The sequence below is a fragment of the Siphateles boraxobius genome, unplaced genomic scaffold (genome assembly GCF_051911475.1).
Source record: "Siphateles boraxobius isolate OS27281-9 unplaced genomic scaffold, OSU_SipBor_1 68, whole genome shotgun sequence".
NCBI classification, from domain to species: Eukaryota; Metazoa; Chordata; class Actinopteri; order Cypriniformes; family Leuciscidae; genus Siphateles; species Siphateles boraxobius.
This window is the reverse complement of record NW_027509195.1, coordinates 3,565,341-3,580,448: the sequence shown is the minus strand read 5'-3', so window position 1 is coordinate 3,580,448 and position 15,108 is coordinate 3,565,341. Positions and strand designations below refer to the sequence as shown.

Here is a 15,108-nt window from a genome sequence, read left to right as displayed (position 1 = left end):
GAACTGAGGGTGGGTGTATGCGTGTTTGTTTTTCCGAATGTTTTTCTTTTTTCTTTGTGAGAACACTCCTCAAATAAGTCAGATGAGTTATGACTAGACCACCCGCTTGTTTTGTCATGTCTCCATCATAACTTTGCAGCAATAATCTCTTAGTCCTCCTAAGGGTGGAGTGATGAGGATCTGGCAACCCACAGCACTGATTACATTAGGTTTAGGAAAAATGATTAAAGGCTTTTAGAATGATCACACACACCCGGAATAAGAAAGAGGGCAAAAATGCCATATAAAATTATTTAAATTCATTTAAGGGTTAAATGGTTAATTATTGGTAACACTTTACAATAGTTAACGTTAGTTAACTACGTGCATTAGTTAACATGAACTAACAATGAAAAATAATTATAATGCATTTATTAATCTTATTTAATGTTAATGTCTACATTTACTAATATAAATTTAAAATCAAAAGTTTATTTAATGAATCTGAGTTAACATGAACTAACAATGAAGAGTTGTACTTTTATTAAATAACTTTAACAAAGATGAATAAATTACTGTAACAAATGTATTCTTCACTGTTAGTTAATGCATTAACTAACATTAATGTGACATGACTGTAAGGCATGACCAAAATATTCAGCCACGAACAAAAACAATCGTTATGATTAAAATTATAAATAATGTCATTGGTGTACCATAAAAGACAAGTCTGAATGAAATAATAATAACTTAATAAAATAATAGCTTCATTTATTACTGAGTTTATAGTCTCAAAAAAGACTCATGTCCTCTATCAGTAAATAAACAAGAGCAAACTGAGAGCCTGTGGATGTGAAAAGAGCTCCACAACATTGATCTGCATTCTTTCACATCAAATTCCTACTGTGCTCTATCGAGCCTCAAACAAACACATTCCGAAACAATGGATAAGGGAGGATCGTCACAGAACACATTCACAGCCAAACACAAACTAGCATTGCTTTATTCAGACTCGCTTGGGACATTTTAAGGGCCGTTTGATTAGGGGAGTTGAATTTATGGAAAAATGCCTTACAAAATACAAAGGTCCGCTTGTTCCGTTTAAAAACATACCTAAAAGTCACATTAAAAAAATTAAACCTCTTGTGTATTTCCAAAGTTAGCAATTTCAGTAGTTTTTCTTTCTCTTTAAACCTGAAAACCCAAAGTAAATCCTCTCGGAAGGTGTGGATAGTATCAGCTTTCTCTTGTGAAACTTATTTCAAACAGGTATGGGTCTAATCCATTGTGTGAATAAGTTTAAAACTATTGGGGGTTCCAGATAGGTTTCAGTGATTAGCTTGTTTCATTGTCCATACATGTGTGTGTACTCAGGAGCCAGACTGATTGTTCCTTTGTTCACACATCCTTTTACAGGCGTGGCAGGCAGGAAAATCCTTTCTGTGATCGAATATCAAAACTAGAAAACTGTTAAAGGCTTATCATATTCAATCTTGACCATTTTAAGCAGTTTTCTTGCCCAGCGTAATATGAGAATGATAAGATGGCCTGCTTAAACACGACAAAAAAGGAGTTGACAAATTGTATGAATGAATGAATGTAATGCAACATAATGATTTCTCAATATGAGTGTCTAACAAGTTTGGTTTCCCTGGAAGAGAGTTACTCAATATTTCATACTGCATTAGTATATTTATAATATAAAAGTAACTATATCAGTTGTGTGAATTAGTGGTAACACTAGTTAATGCTTTAGGTATCACAACAACTAACAATAAACATATAAAATAAAAACATATAAAACAAATAAAAAAAGTATTCATGTATTCATCTAGGTGAATGTTAATTCAGAAAAAAATTTTTTTCATTGTTTCACGTTTGTTTATTATAGCCTACATGTTCATTTTTATACAAAATTATTCATTTTATACATTTATAAATTAACATGAACCTAAATTAACAAGTTTTAAAAGTATTGTTCACTGTTATTTCATGTTAGTTATAGGATTTACTAATGCTAACATACAGTAGAACCTTATTGTTAAGTGTTACCAAATTGGTTTTTTTGATCTTTTTAGTTTAGTAAATCTTTATCAGAGATATCAAGAATGTTCATATTACTTTATATTTTGTTAACAACAGGAGTGCCTGTTCTTTTGATAAAAAAAAACCCTCGAAAAATCCTCATGCGAAGAACATTTCACTCTAATTTCTGAAAGGAAAAATGGAGCCACTTATAATAACAGACTACTTGAAGGCGGTCACAAAACCACAGACTGAAATTCTTTTGGCTGTAGGAGGGGCTTGGGGCGGGACTCTAGAGAGCTGTTTGTTCATAAAGCCTGAGAGTGTCCCTCTTGCCCTGTGCACTCCTCTGGCTGTGTGTTACTGAGCTCTACCTCTCTCCAGGCCTTCATTCACTCATCTGCTCACTCACTTCCAGCAACCATGAGTATGAGAACAAGCTACAGTGTGCGTTCCTCCACCTCCCAGGTGCCGATGTCCCATATGTCTATCAAGCGTACCACCAACGTGCCAACTTACCGGGCTGCAAGCATCTATGGCGGCGCTGGAGGTCAAGGCACCCGTATCTCCTCTGCGTCCTACTCCGGTGTCCGCAGTGGAATGGGAGTTCCCTCAATGTCCAGCTCTATCCATATGAGTGCCACCGGGTCCACAGGTGAGATCATGGGCAATGAGAAGATGGCCATGCAGAACTTGAATGACCGTCTGGCCTCCTACCTGGACAAAGTGAGGACCCTGGAGCAGGCCAACAGTAAGCTGGAGCTAAAGATCCGCGAGGCCCTGGAAAAGAGAGGTCCTGATGTCCATGACTACAGCCGTTTCCAGCCCATTGTTGAAGAGCTGCGCAAGAAGGTTAGTTTAAATGAGTGGGAGAAGGGTACAGACAATTTATGGCCTCTATAAAGAACTTAAGGTGACAGATTAATTGTGCAGTTTAGTGTTTATTAACAGTCTGGTGCACATTTATTTGGTTTCAGGGCAAAAACTAACAATACAAAGGCATTCCTTTGTCATTTACAGCTGGTTTGATTTAAAAGGGCTTAAAGAGAGTTTACTGATGTCCAGCACTGATAGGCAGAGAACCAAAAAATAAACTATGGGTGAAACTAAAAACAGGGGAAGGCATGGGGGAGGGAGTCTCAGTCTCAACAGGACGACATTCATAACTGCTTACAGCCGGTATTCCGGTGAATAAGCATTTCCATCCTGTATTAACCCTTGTCCTGTTAAACATTCAGATGTTTGTTTATTCCCTGTGGATGGAAACTCTGGGATCTGAGATGTTTTAGCATATCTGTGCGTGTGTCATAAGGGAAATGGAAAAGTTGAGGGAGTTCAGAGAGTGCAAAATGAGCCCAGCTGTGAGACTTTTCTGAACTACCTCAGAGCAAAGCTAGCTATATTCATGTAATTTTTGCTGTTCTACATTTAGGATATTGCAGATACTGTCAATGATAACATATTGATTAGAGAGTCAGTTTCACACCAACTGTTTATTGAAGCTGAAATTTATAGCTAATATGTCACTGATAACCAGACAGTGTTATCAGAATGATTGGTTTTTCATTCATCAGTCACAATACAGTAAAGTGACAGGTAGATTAAATTAAAACAATTAAATTCCTATCCCTCAAGGTTTTCTACAGTCACAAAAGTAAATAGGATTAGCCATGAGATTAACCTGATGAAAAGATAGACGTTTGGTACTGAAAGGAATCTTAAAGTTTAAGGTTAAAAACTCAGTGAAGTATAAATATATATTATATAGAAATAAACATTTATTTCAATTAAAACATACTGCACATTTAAGTAGAAATATTGTTAGAAGATATATAGCCAACACCCCTTAGCATATGGAAAAATATGTTGAGCTCACTAGTGTTAAACTATAATATATCTCCACCCTTTTCCATGATTACAGGATATGCTGGCTTGCAAACATGGAAAGCATTTACACAACAAAGTACATCAGGTTAAAAAAAAGCAGGAAATCCTACTCAACCCTTGCCTTTGCCGCTACACAACTTAATTTACAACCGTCAAACAGATACCAGACGCTTTTCCAACATGGCAGTTGATTAATGATTATCGTCCGTGAAAAGGACTTTGTCCTCTAGTACCTCTTATCTAAGCAAACCAAGGCAACATGGCAGACGATGGAACCACAGCTCCAGTGACTATGTGTTTTACACATCATGTACTAAAATTTGCATATTTGTAAAACATTTAAAGTTAGGTGAGGTTTCATGAGTACTAATTACATATTGTATTGTTCAATGGTGGGTTTGCTGACTCTTTGATGTCACCCTTTTGACTGATTCAAATGATTTCGGTTTTGGTTGTAGATCTTTGATGCCACCACAAATAATGCCCGTCTAGTGCTCCAGATTGATAACGCCCGCCTGGCAGCTGATGACTTCAGAGTCAAGTGAGTAACAGAATTGTGAAGTATAACCAACATTTTGACCTCATGGAGAGTTTTGAAGAGTGACCCATTGACCTATGTTGTGCCTGCAGGTATGAATCTGAGCTGTCCATCCGCCAAGGTGTAGAGGCCGACATTACCGGCTTGAGAAAGGTCATTGATGACACCAACATGAACCGCATGAACCTTGAAAGCGAGATTGAGGCCCTCAAGGAAGAGCTCATCTTCCTTAAGAAGAACCATGACAATGTGAGTACACATCTGGCACATTTGGACATTAGCACATCTGAAAACATTTGTCTACCGCATAATTTATTATGGGCGTTACTTTAAGACATATTTTATGGTCTCTCCACCCAACAGGAGGTAATGGAGCTTCGTAGCCAGGTCGCCCAGTCGGGAGTGCAGGTGGATGTTGATGCTCCTAAGGGACAGGATATCGCTCTGCTCATGGAGGAGATGAGAGCCAAGTACGAGAAGATGGCCCTGAAGAACCAGGAGGAGTTGAAGGCCTGGCACGAATCTCAGGTATATTCCAAAAGACAATAATTTTCAAATTGCCTTTGTTTTGGGGCAAAACAAATGCCTTTGTTTTGGGGCTAATGTGAAATTTCGGGCTCTCTCTAGATCACAGAGATTCAGGTACAAGTCACACAGAACACAGAAGCCCTCCAAGGTGCTCGTACAGAGGTCAACGAACTTCGCAGACAAATTCAGACGTTGGAGATCGAGCTGGAGTCACAGAGGAACCTGGTGAGTTTTCCTTGTAGCCACTGTAGAAGCTACCATTTTGCATCTGGACTTTCCAATCCTTTAATCATATTTATTTTTACAAGTATCGTGTCTTGAATTTTTCTCGTGACTTGTTCTTCATGAAGTTGGCTAAAAACTAACTCTTGGGTTCTCTTTGCTTCATTCTCCAGAAAGGATCCCTGGAGGCCACCCTGCGTGATACAGAAATGCGTTACAACATGGAGATCGAGAGTCTCAACACCGTCGTCCTGCAACTGGAGTCTGAGCTCACAAATCTGCGCAACAACATCCAACACCAGACTCAGGAGTACGAGGCTCTGCTGAACATCAAGATGAAACTGGAGGCAGAAATTGCCACCTACAGGAGGCTTCTCGACGGTGGAGACTTCAAGTAAGTTTTCTTCTGAAGCATACAAAGTTTGCACAGAAGTTCACCATTTGTGTAGACGTAATGCGGCTTTGTCTTCAACCTTTGTGGCTAGATTTGCTGGAGTATTTATTTTGTGTGGTTGGTAACCAGCATTTTTTCTCCTGCAGGCTCCAGGATGCTCTTGACGAGCAAAAGAAGGTTAAAGTGATGACTGTCACGCAGACGCTGGTGGATGGGAAGGTGGTGTCTTCAAGCACAGAGACCAAAGAGAGGAAACTCTGAACATCAAATTTCAGATCAACCTCCACAACACATCAGAAAAACCTTTTGGGCCAATGATAAAATGTTTTAAAGACAGGTTGGACTTAACACATTAGATATTTATTTAGTTCAAAGTGCCCTATTTTAAGGGTCTCAGAGTACATATGCAATGAGATTTAACTAGTACATTTCAACACTAATTTAAAACAACAAATTTAACACTTTAATGGCTATAGCCAAAAAAGACTGAATGTCAATGAACATTTAGAAACTTTACTAGATATTTTTGTAATGACAATGATTGTTTACGCCGAATCACCGATTGTCCCATTTCGTTTCTATGTTGTGTTGTTGTCATCATGTCTTGTCTTTTCCAATAAAAGACGACTCTTTTATCAAATCTTTGCATTCTGCTTCTGTCATTAATGTTATGACTATAACATTAGTCTGATCAAAATAGTTTAGAGCCTCAAGTGCAATCATTCTTTCCATTCAGTTTTAGAATAAAAGCAGTTCTGATGGTAATACAAATAAGTGGCATACTTGGACTTGAAAGTTTATTTTTAATTCAAAATTGTATATAATTTAAAAGAAAAATAAATAATTGGTGGTAATGTGTAAATTAGATCAAACACTGTAGAACTGACTAAATGCTGCTTGTTTTCACAAAAAAAGAAAGAAAGACAACTGCATTTTACAACAAACTATTAAATAATGTTAGCTGTAATCCTGAAGACCTTTTGTTGTGGAAATCGGTATCTTTCATATTTATTTAGAGATTAAAATAATTTGTCATCATTTACTCACCTCATGTTTTTGCATACCTGTATGAATTTCTTTCTTGTGTTCTTCAGAACACAAAAGAAAATACTTTGAAAAATGTTTCAAAAGTGGTGGCCACAATGAACGTCAACAGGGTCCAAAATAGCACTGGACAAAATTTACTTTTATTGTACGGACCAAAAATATTTTCTAAATGATGACAGAATTTTCATTCTTGAGAGAAATACTTTCATCAGGGGACCTATTGGTTTGATTTTTCTGGTTATTAGAACCATAACACTAAGCAGTGGGTGGGGTCGGAGTCCAGAGTCTAAAGATAATATAAATGTGTCTACATCTTGTGAAGTGTAAAGCATAAAAATCTCATTCCTTTTAGAACCAAAAGTTGCATCTGATCTCCCTTTCATTAAAGATCTCTCTGCAGAAAATTAAGTAAAATGCAAAACTTCAGCATTCAGAACAAAAGAATATACAGAATGTCATCAGAGGATCTCAGCGTGCCAAGACCCACGTTTTACTCTTGGAGAAGTCCTGGGAACAGGGTTTCCTTTTCCAAGGAGATCTTTGGATCTAACACTGCACAAATGGGGCATGTTGGAAATGCTGAAAATGAAAAGGTAACCATGAAAATCCTGAATGAACGTCTTGCTTCCTACCTGGACAAAGTTAGGAGTTTGGAGAAGGCCAGCGGCGAGCTGGAGGTGAAAATCCGCCAGGTTCTGGAGAAAAAGGATCCAGATACTAAGGACTACATTCACTACCAAGCCACACTTGATAAAATACGCAAAGAGGTAATTGGTACTTCTGTCCACTGAAATACTAGTCTCTAACAATATTGCCATTTGTAGAATCTCAATATGCATCATTATTCATTTTCCACATTTTCTTCATTGCTTAGACATTTGCATTTCTGTGAGGTTGAATGTAAATTTTATAGATAGTATTAACTGGTTCATACAATACTCTAAATTATTGTCCAACCGCATCCACAACAGCTTCTACAACTTTACTACTTAGTTATATTTTTGCTTAATTTTTTTTAGGTATTAATGCTTGATCATTACTATATGGTGATGCGGGTGTAATGAAAGGGATTTATGTTCAGTTCAAAGTAATGATGACTTAAAAACTGGACCTTGAGCGTGCCCTTGAGTAAAGCATATAATAAATTCTTGAAAAGCGGCTCCTTTATATTGGCCTTAGATAACTGACTAACAATAGGCTGTATTGTACCTTTTTTGGTTATGTCCATTTAGATCCTGGAAATGGTTTTAAGCAATGCAAATGTGGGTGTTCAAATTGACAATTCCAAGTTGGCTGCCGAAGACTACAGGGTCAAGTAAGCTGGTTTTAAAGACTACATAAAATAAAACTATCTTTTGTGGGGTTTATTCCATTTATATAAGATGTGAGGCCATTTATATGTCAAGAACTTTATGCAAATGTACAAGTTGACAATATAAACTTGTAGCATTTAAAAAGTACAGTCTTTCTTTTCCAGGGAACATACTGATGAATCAGCTTGAGACAAATTTTTGTCCATTGAAACTCTAAATTGAGAATGTCCCTCCCCTTAATTCAACCAGCCACCAAAGTAATAAAAAAACAAAAAAGTTTTAATTCTCATTAATGTAATGTCTATAGGTTTGAAAAGGAATTTCAGCTAAGACAGTCTGTTGAAGCAGACATAAATGCACTAAGAAAGATGCTGGATGACACCAATGTGGCACGACTGCATCTGGAAAATGATGTTGAAGGGTTAAAAGTGGAGCTCATCGATTTAAAGAAACAACATCAGCTGGTAAATACATTTGATTATATTACACATAAATAAAAAAATCATATTAAATTACAATAGATCAGAGAGTGCAGTAGCTCAAGAAACCTTACGAGGGCCCAAGATCTAACCCTGTGGGACATCAAATCTATTTTTCAGGAAGTGTCAGAATTATATAGTCAGATCACCCTGTCAGGAGTGCAGGTGGATGTTGATGCTCCTAAGGGACAGGACCTGACTAAGATCATGGAGGAGATGAGAGCCAATTATGAAAAGATCGCCCTCAAGAACCAGGAGGAGCTCAAAGCCTGGCACGAATCAAAAGTGGGGCATATTTTTTTATTGCAAGTCTTACACTTAATTTCGGTTTTAAAGACAAGAAAAAAAATTAATTCTCTATTTTTTGTATAGATCACTGTGGTGCAGGTTCAAGTGACTGAGAACACGGCAGCATTGAAGGAAGCCAGAACACAAGTCAGTGTGAGCCGCAGGCAGATGCAGACTTTGGAAACAAAGCTGCAGTCTCTGACTGGAAGTGTAAGAGATTCTTCCTGCACACCTTGATGGAGCTGCCTACTTTTGAACACATTACTCATGGTTTTTTTCTTACAGAGAGCATCTTTGGAAGAAGCTCTTCATGAAACAAAGTTGCGATATGGCATGCAGGTGGAGCAATACAATGGCATTATTTTGATGCGGGAGTCTGAGCTTAAGCAGCTGCGTGACAGCATTCAAAGCCAAACACTGGATTATCAGGTCCTGTTCAACATCAAGATGGAGCTAGAAGCTGAGATATCCATGTACAGGAGACTTCTGGATGGAGAAGATAAAAAATTTGCTTCGTAATTTTTGTATCATACATGTTGGCCATGGCTATTTCTCCTTCAGAAAACTTAATCTTGATGCTAATAAGATATTTTTAAAGATTTGAGAAAATATTAGAGACCAATATTAGAGACCACAGGTGGATGGGAAAATAGTGTCCCCCATTTTGAATACAATCAAAAAGTGATATAAACAAAAACAAGATCACTGCTGTTCATGAAAGATAAGAGCACAAGCCAATATCTCATGAATCAAAACCATTCATAAAAAAATATTTTTCAGTATAGTAGTTCTATTGAATCAGATTTTAACATATGTTGGAAAGCCACGCTCTCTTAATTCAAACCATATAGTGTATCTCTACTTGTTGTAGATACTTGTTGTATCTCAACTTTGTTGTTTTATCAATGTCAAAGTTTCAGTTTCTTGCTATGAAAAATTGGACCCTAGTCTAATGAGCATTTTGAACGTGTCATCACAGTGAAAGAAAACAGTAAGTAGCGTCTGTTTCCATTTTCATTTCACAAAAAAATTCCACCAGTCAATCATAATAACTGAAAGAGCGAAATGAAAATGAAATAATGGGTCTTGTTTTTGTACTTCAAACTAACAACAACTATGGACAATTAACCTATCGACAAATAAATATATAAACCATGCACTCTTGTCCTTACATGTCTACTTTTTTTGGTGGTTGATATCACTAATATAATGTTTTTGCCCAGTAAGGTGTTAAAAGAATGATTGATTACCCTTATCTTTTTGGAACTAGCACTTGACAGGTAATCTTTCTTAGTAATCAGTCTAAATGAGAAACTGAAAGCTGTCAGACTAAACATAAACAATATTCATCCATTGAGCCTGTAAGGATTTCGCCTCCAAGGCATGATGGGTCGGATTTCCAGGGTAGAATTTAAGAAGAAACAGAAGAAATTAATTGTGAAGTATCCAATGACAATATTATAAGTTCTCTGATCATTATAAGTCTGCTGCGTTTACTGAGAAACCCCCATCAGAAATCCGAGCTTCATGCCACGTTTTCTTATTTTTATGTTGTGCAAATTCCCACTTAAATTTGGCATATTAGTATCAGTTTCATACAAATCTGTGGAGGCAAACCCCATGAACTGACTTGAAAATGTGGCAGTGCACAGTGAATAAGTATAGAATGTTCCACTGTGGGCCTGTAAAAGCGGGAATTTGCGGCTAACTGTGAAGCACTGTTTCCACTCAATCCTCCTTCGTCACAGCAGGAGGAGTGTATTCAGAGGAAAAAAATGGTTGGTTTGCAAATGGCTCAGACATTTGTGGATGGAAAACTGAAGCTGACAATCTGGGCAAGTTTTTTGAGTTCTAAAAATATACTAGTTTCTTCCAACATGCGACAGAAAAGAGTCGTGAAAGCCTTTCAATCAAAATAAAAAAAAATTGCGATCTTAATTTAAATGTGCACACTCTAAAGTAATTTTAGTGCTTTTCACACAAATGGAATCCTGGGTTACCTTGCTTTACATTCCACATAATTTATCCGGGGTTAACAATAAATCCTGGGTATTCATAAACTGATATTTCACATTGTACATTCATAATCTATGGGTTAACGTCCTTATTTGGATATTTGGAGTGTCAGTGTCATTGACTGGACTGACGCTGCACGCAATATGTTTAAATAAGGCTCTAGCATTGCCCATCCTCATATTATATATTGCCGACTGTATCATAAAGTTTACCCTGAAGGGATTTTTCGGGCTCTAAAGGTAAAATGAAACAATCTTTTTTTCCCTCCAATTTTTTCACGTCACATTTTCTGTCACCATTTGACATTTTCCCCCTCAAACGGTAAAATCACTGTTCATACAATACACAACGTTTCCGTGACTGTGCAGACTTCTGCGGAGACTTTGCTAAGATCACATGATACGACAAGTGTCCCACTTCTGTACGGCCCACTCAATTCATTTTTATTCTGTCCAGACAGTTACACAAAATGCTTTTGTGCCACTGTAAAACAACAATTGAGCAATACTCAATGTATATGATCCAAGGCAGTATAGTCATGGTATAGGCTTAAAGGGTCTTTTGTGTTCAGCAGAAGAAAGAAACATACAGTCACATGACTTTGCATAGACTGGTACATCTTTCCTTTCGCATTAGTCAAACATTTTAATTGTACATCCTCTGTTTTCCCATAATTCTGGGAAGGTCCCGCATTCTTACTGAACAGTGACTCACTACTAAACATCAATATTTGTTTTTTTATGCTTCCCAAGGCGCTCGGAATGCACGCAAGTAACCTTGTATGGGTATTTTCTATTCCCTTTACGGCCCCTTAAATTCTCAATGTGGCCAGTGCTTAAATTAGCTCTTGAAAACTTGTGCTACACATTAACTTTACCTGGACATTTTAAATTTTTGGAAGAAATTGAATGGTGCTTGGTCATGCAAAACTTGCTGTCACAGTGCCAAGTTGCTGGTTGCAGAAACGAGAGAGAGAGAGAGAGAGAGAGAGAGAGAGAGAGAGAGAGAGAGAGAGAGAGAGAGAGAGAGAGAGAGAGAGAGAGAGAGAGAGAGAGAGAGAGAGAGAGAGAGAGAGAGAGAGAGAGAGATCCTTTGAATCCCACATAACTCCCATTCCTCATGTCTGTTCTTCCTGGACAGGAGATTACCTCCAGATATCCCTCACAGGTGCAGCTTTCATAAAAGCTGAGCCAAACTCCCCCTTCTTTCTCTTGTTTATGTGTAACCAGGGTGGGCATTACCCCTGTTCTACTTTTAAAGCGGACTTTAATGATATAGCAATGTTTAAGCTATTCTTAAAAATGCTACTAAGTACAGATGTACAATGGTACAAAACTGTGCATAGTTTTTCAGAAATATTCTTGACAATGCATGCATTTTTGGGTGATTGGTCAGAAAGCACCAGTGATCTCTTGCATCCCAAACACATACAGTAGTATTTTTGATGTGTCAATGACAACTGAGCAAACCTACAATCTTCCAGAAACTTCTCTTGGCCAGAGTCATATGGTGAGCAACAGGACTGGTCAACTCAAAAAGGACTGCAAGATGGGCGTTAGATTTCCCCATGCGCGTTTAGAGTGTAATGTGGCGAACAGCACACAGCCAACCCTTTTGGCAACCTCCGTTTTTAATTTAGGGGGAAAACCCAAAGGAAATTTAACCAGTATAACTATGGCAACCAATAACAAATCCAAACCAGACTGTGGTGACACCATGGAAACTAAACTCTGGCCAACCTATAGGGGAATGCGAGTCAGCATACAGTATGTTAGTTTAGAAAGATTTAGCTTGTTCACTGAGCTATATATAAAACAGTAGTGGGAGGAGTCCTTCAGCCAAAATTACACATCATTCAAATTACACTTCATTTACTTGAGATTATTATACAGCATTATAGTAACCACACTCTTGAGGGAGTTAACAACTTCTAACGATAAAATCAAATGTTCTTGTTGACAGTTACTAAACAAAATCATTGGGATAAACTGTTGGCTCGTGATTTGTATAAGCTGAAGATTCACCAGAACACAAAATATCCTTTTCTAATTTGGCGTACAAAGAAAATAAATGGAAAGAGATAGACATACAGTACACTGAATAAAAAATTGGTGTAAGATTGTAATTGGTCCCTACTACACCTACCCCTAACTCTAAACAATAAACATTTATTAAACATACGTAGACACTTTATTTCCACTTTTCGAATATTTTCTTAATTTTTATTGAAAATAAATGCCCTTCCGATCTGAACTAGTTCGGAACTAGTAGAACTAGTTCGGCAAAAGGCGGATTCAAACTCGAATCAAAACTCTCTGCCACGCGTCTTACCCCTACACAATTGCTACTGCTGATAATCCAGCATCTTCTGTAATTTTGTCCGGCTCAACCAGACGTCAGTGGGCGGAGTTAGTGTAGATAGACGCTCCAGTAAATTTTTGACAAATAATTACAAAGAAACGGCAAGTAACACAATGAATTAGGCTAAATGTGAAATTTTAAAAAGTATAAAGACTGAAAGGGTATTTTCTTATATTCAGAGCATCTGTGGAAGAATGCACTTCACCAAAAACTGTATAGTTTGTCTCACCATTGCTTCTAACAATGATAAAAAGGTCTGAAGTGGGTCTTTTTACTTTACAAGACCACAGAAGACTTGCTTTGAATGGGCGTGGGGAAGTTCCAGGTGCATCAATGAAAGGGCTTCAGAAAAACAGGGTTAATGAGAGGTCACTTTGAAATCAAGTGATCACTTTGCAGTGTAAATAGCAGCTTCCTGTCATCATATACAGCTGCACAATTTTAAACTCACTCAGGGGAGCGCTGAACAAATAATGCTTAGCTGAACAGAACTGAATAGACCATCACATGTACAGTACACACCCTAAACAAAAACTAAGATCTTTCTTAATGTTGTGTACAGACCTGGAAATCTTGAAATAGCTAGTGGTGACTGCGAAGGGATTCAAACTAACATCACTTGGCTTTATGATCTGATGATAATGATCTGTATCATTATTTGATATACTATGAGATATGTATGATACTCTAACCATATTAGAGGCCAGAATTTCATAGAGACTTTGGGATGAACTCTTTTTACCTTGGCCAGTGTTTAACCACCTATCACTAAATCACTCACATTTACTTCAGAAAATATAAAAATCAAATTTCAGTACTGCTAATTAGTCCAAAATAGTAGTTTTGTTCAACTTTAAAACATCTTTAAACAAAGCAAAATTGTGTGGGGAAAAATTATATTCCGCTTTCAATGTTCATGTTAGTACTAATTAATAATATTTTTGCAGTTTAGTAGAAGAATGTATTGCCACATTGAGGGAGGGTTAAGAGATTTAAATAAAATTAACACACTTTATTTTATAAGGCATTTTCCAATGAGCCATACAGAAGTCAAATGTCAAATCTGCTAATTTTCTATTATCCCTGATCTTGTGATTTCTTCTTGTGACTGACATAATACACCATCGTGTAATATGACTCGTCTTTCAAAATAAAGCATTAAAAAAAAACAGTACACTATTTACACTTAATATGGTGGTGGATAAAATTACAATATTCATTTAGCTGCCCATATTTATGGAAAGGCAATGATTGTTCAGAGTTGACACAGTTGAACTACTGACTCTGTTTACCTTGCATCTGTCATGTCCATCCCTCATCTTCAAAAAGCCTCTTACTTTGAATGGAAATGGAAATAACCTTGTGAACTTAGTCACCTTTATATAGGAAACCTATGACATAACTAGCATGCAAGTATACAGGTCAGATTAGTGGTTGATCATGTTTCAATGACTTTTTTGTTTAATCTGTTCCTTGAGGCTCACTTGTATTTTTAATGTTTTTTATATATATGTATATAAATATATATGCTGAAAAGTGATTATTTTCAATAATTTCTGACCCTTTGGCTGAATCGTCTGTTTTTAAGCTCCTTTAAAGGCTTGCTGCCTGTTAACGTCATTGGAATACTGTCTCTTTGCTATTGCACTTGAGTGTTTTGAAAACATTATCAATATAAAAATATAATTTACAGACAAAGTTTTATGAAATTATTTACGGTTTGCGATGTGGCTCCTTCAACAAAAGTTTTTTGCAAACCCTCCATTAGTGATGATGCTTTCAAAACACGCTTTCATGAAACATTTGCGAATCATTTGTTCGAACCAGTGATTCAGAAAGTGTATCAAACTGCCAAAGTTATGTGATTTCAATAAACAAGGCTTAGTTATATCATAACTGTTTCAAACAATTTTGAAATTTCAATGGTTTGCCGCTAGGTGGCGATGATCTCTGTGAACCCATAAACCAGTGTCTATATGTTTTCTTTTAAAGGGGTGGTATAATGCCCTTTTCACAAGATGTAAAATAAGT

General features: G+C 37.0%; 2 protein-coding genes and 1 long non-coding RNA gene across 3 annotated transcripts in view; 2 read left to right on the top strand and 1 right to left on the bottom strand.

Annotated features, from left to right (window-relative positions):
- The window catches only part of LOC143722685 (uncharacterized), a 79,616-nt gene that overhangs the window by 29,451 nt on the left and 35,057 nt on the right, over window positions 1-15,108 (bottom strand). The window lies entirely within an intron of this gene.
- Window positions 2,335-6,213, top strand: krt18a.1 (keratin 18a, tandem duplicate 1). Its single transcript, XM_077214164.1, has 7 exons — window positions 2,335-2,856; window positions 4,350-4,432; window positions 4,522-4,678; window positions 4,793-4,957; window positions 5,057-5,182; window positions 5,353-5,573; window positions 5,720-6,213. The coding sequence occupies exons 1-7, from the start codon at window positions 2,428-2,430 to the stop codon at window positions 5,832-5,834; spliced, it is 1,296 nt and encodes a 431-aa protein (XP_077070279.1). The 5' UTR covers window positions 2,335-2,427; the 3' UTR covers window positions 5,835-6,213.
- On the top strand, window positions 6,952-9,857 carry krt18a.2 (keratin 18a, tandem duplicate 2). The gene is made up of 6 exons (XM_077214165.1): window positions 6,952-7,387; window positions 7,853-7,935; window positions 8,241-8,397; window positions 8,533-8,697; window positions 8,785-8,910; window positions 8,986-9,857. The coding sequence occupies exons 1-6, from the start codon at window positions 7,034-7,036 to the stop codon at window positions 9,217-9,219; spliced, it is 1,119 nt and encodes a 372-aa protein (XP_077070280.1). The 5' UTR covers window positions 6,952-7,033; the 3' UTR covers window positions 9,220-9,857.

Coding starts and splice junctions, on each gene's coding strand:
- krt18a.1 (XM_077214164.1), top strand. CDS start 2,428: ATGAGTATGAGAACAAGCTACAGTGTGCGTTCCTCCACCTCCCAGGTG. Junction 4,433..4,521: donor GCTGATGACTTCAGAGTCAA/GTGAGTAACAGA, acceptor TTGTGCCTGCAG/GTATGAATCTGAGCTGTCCA. Junction 5,183..5,352: donor TGGAGTCACAGAGGAACCTG/GTGAGTTTTCCT, acceptor TTCATTCTCCAG/AAAGGATCCCTGGAGGCCAC.
- krt18a.2 (XM_077214165.1), top strand. CDS start 7,034: ATGCAAAACTTCAGCATTCAGAACAAAAGAATATACAGAATGTCATCA. Junction 8,698..8,784: donor AAGCCTGGCACGAATCAAAA/GTGGGGCATATT, acceptor TTTTTTGTATAG/ATCACTGTGGTGCAGGTTCA. Junction 8,911..8,985: donor TGCAGTCTCTGACTGGAAGT/GTAAGAGATTCT, acceptor TTTTTCTTACAG/AGAGCATCTTTGGAAGAAGC.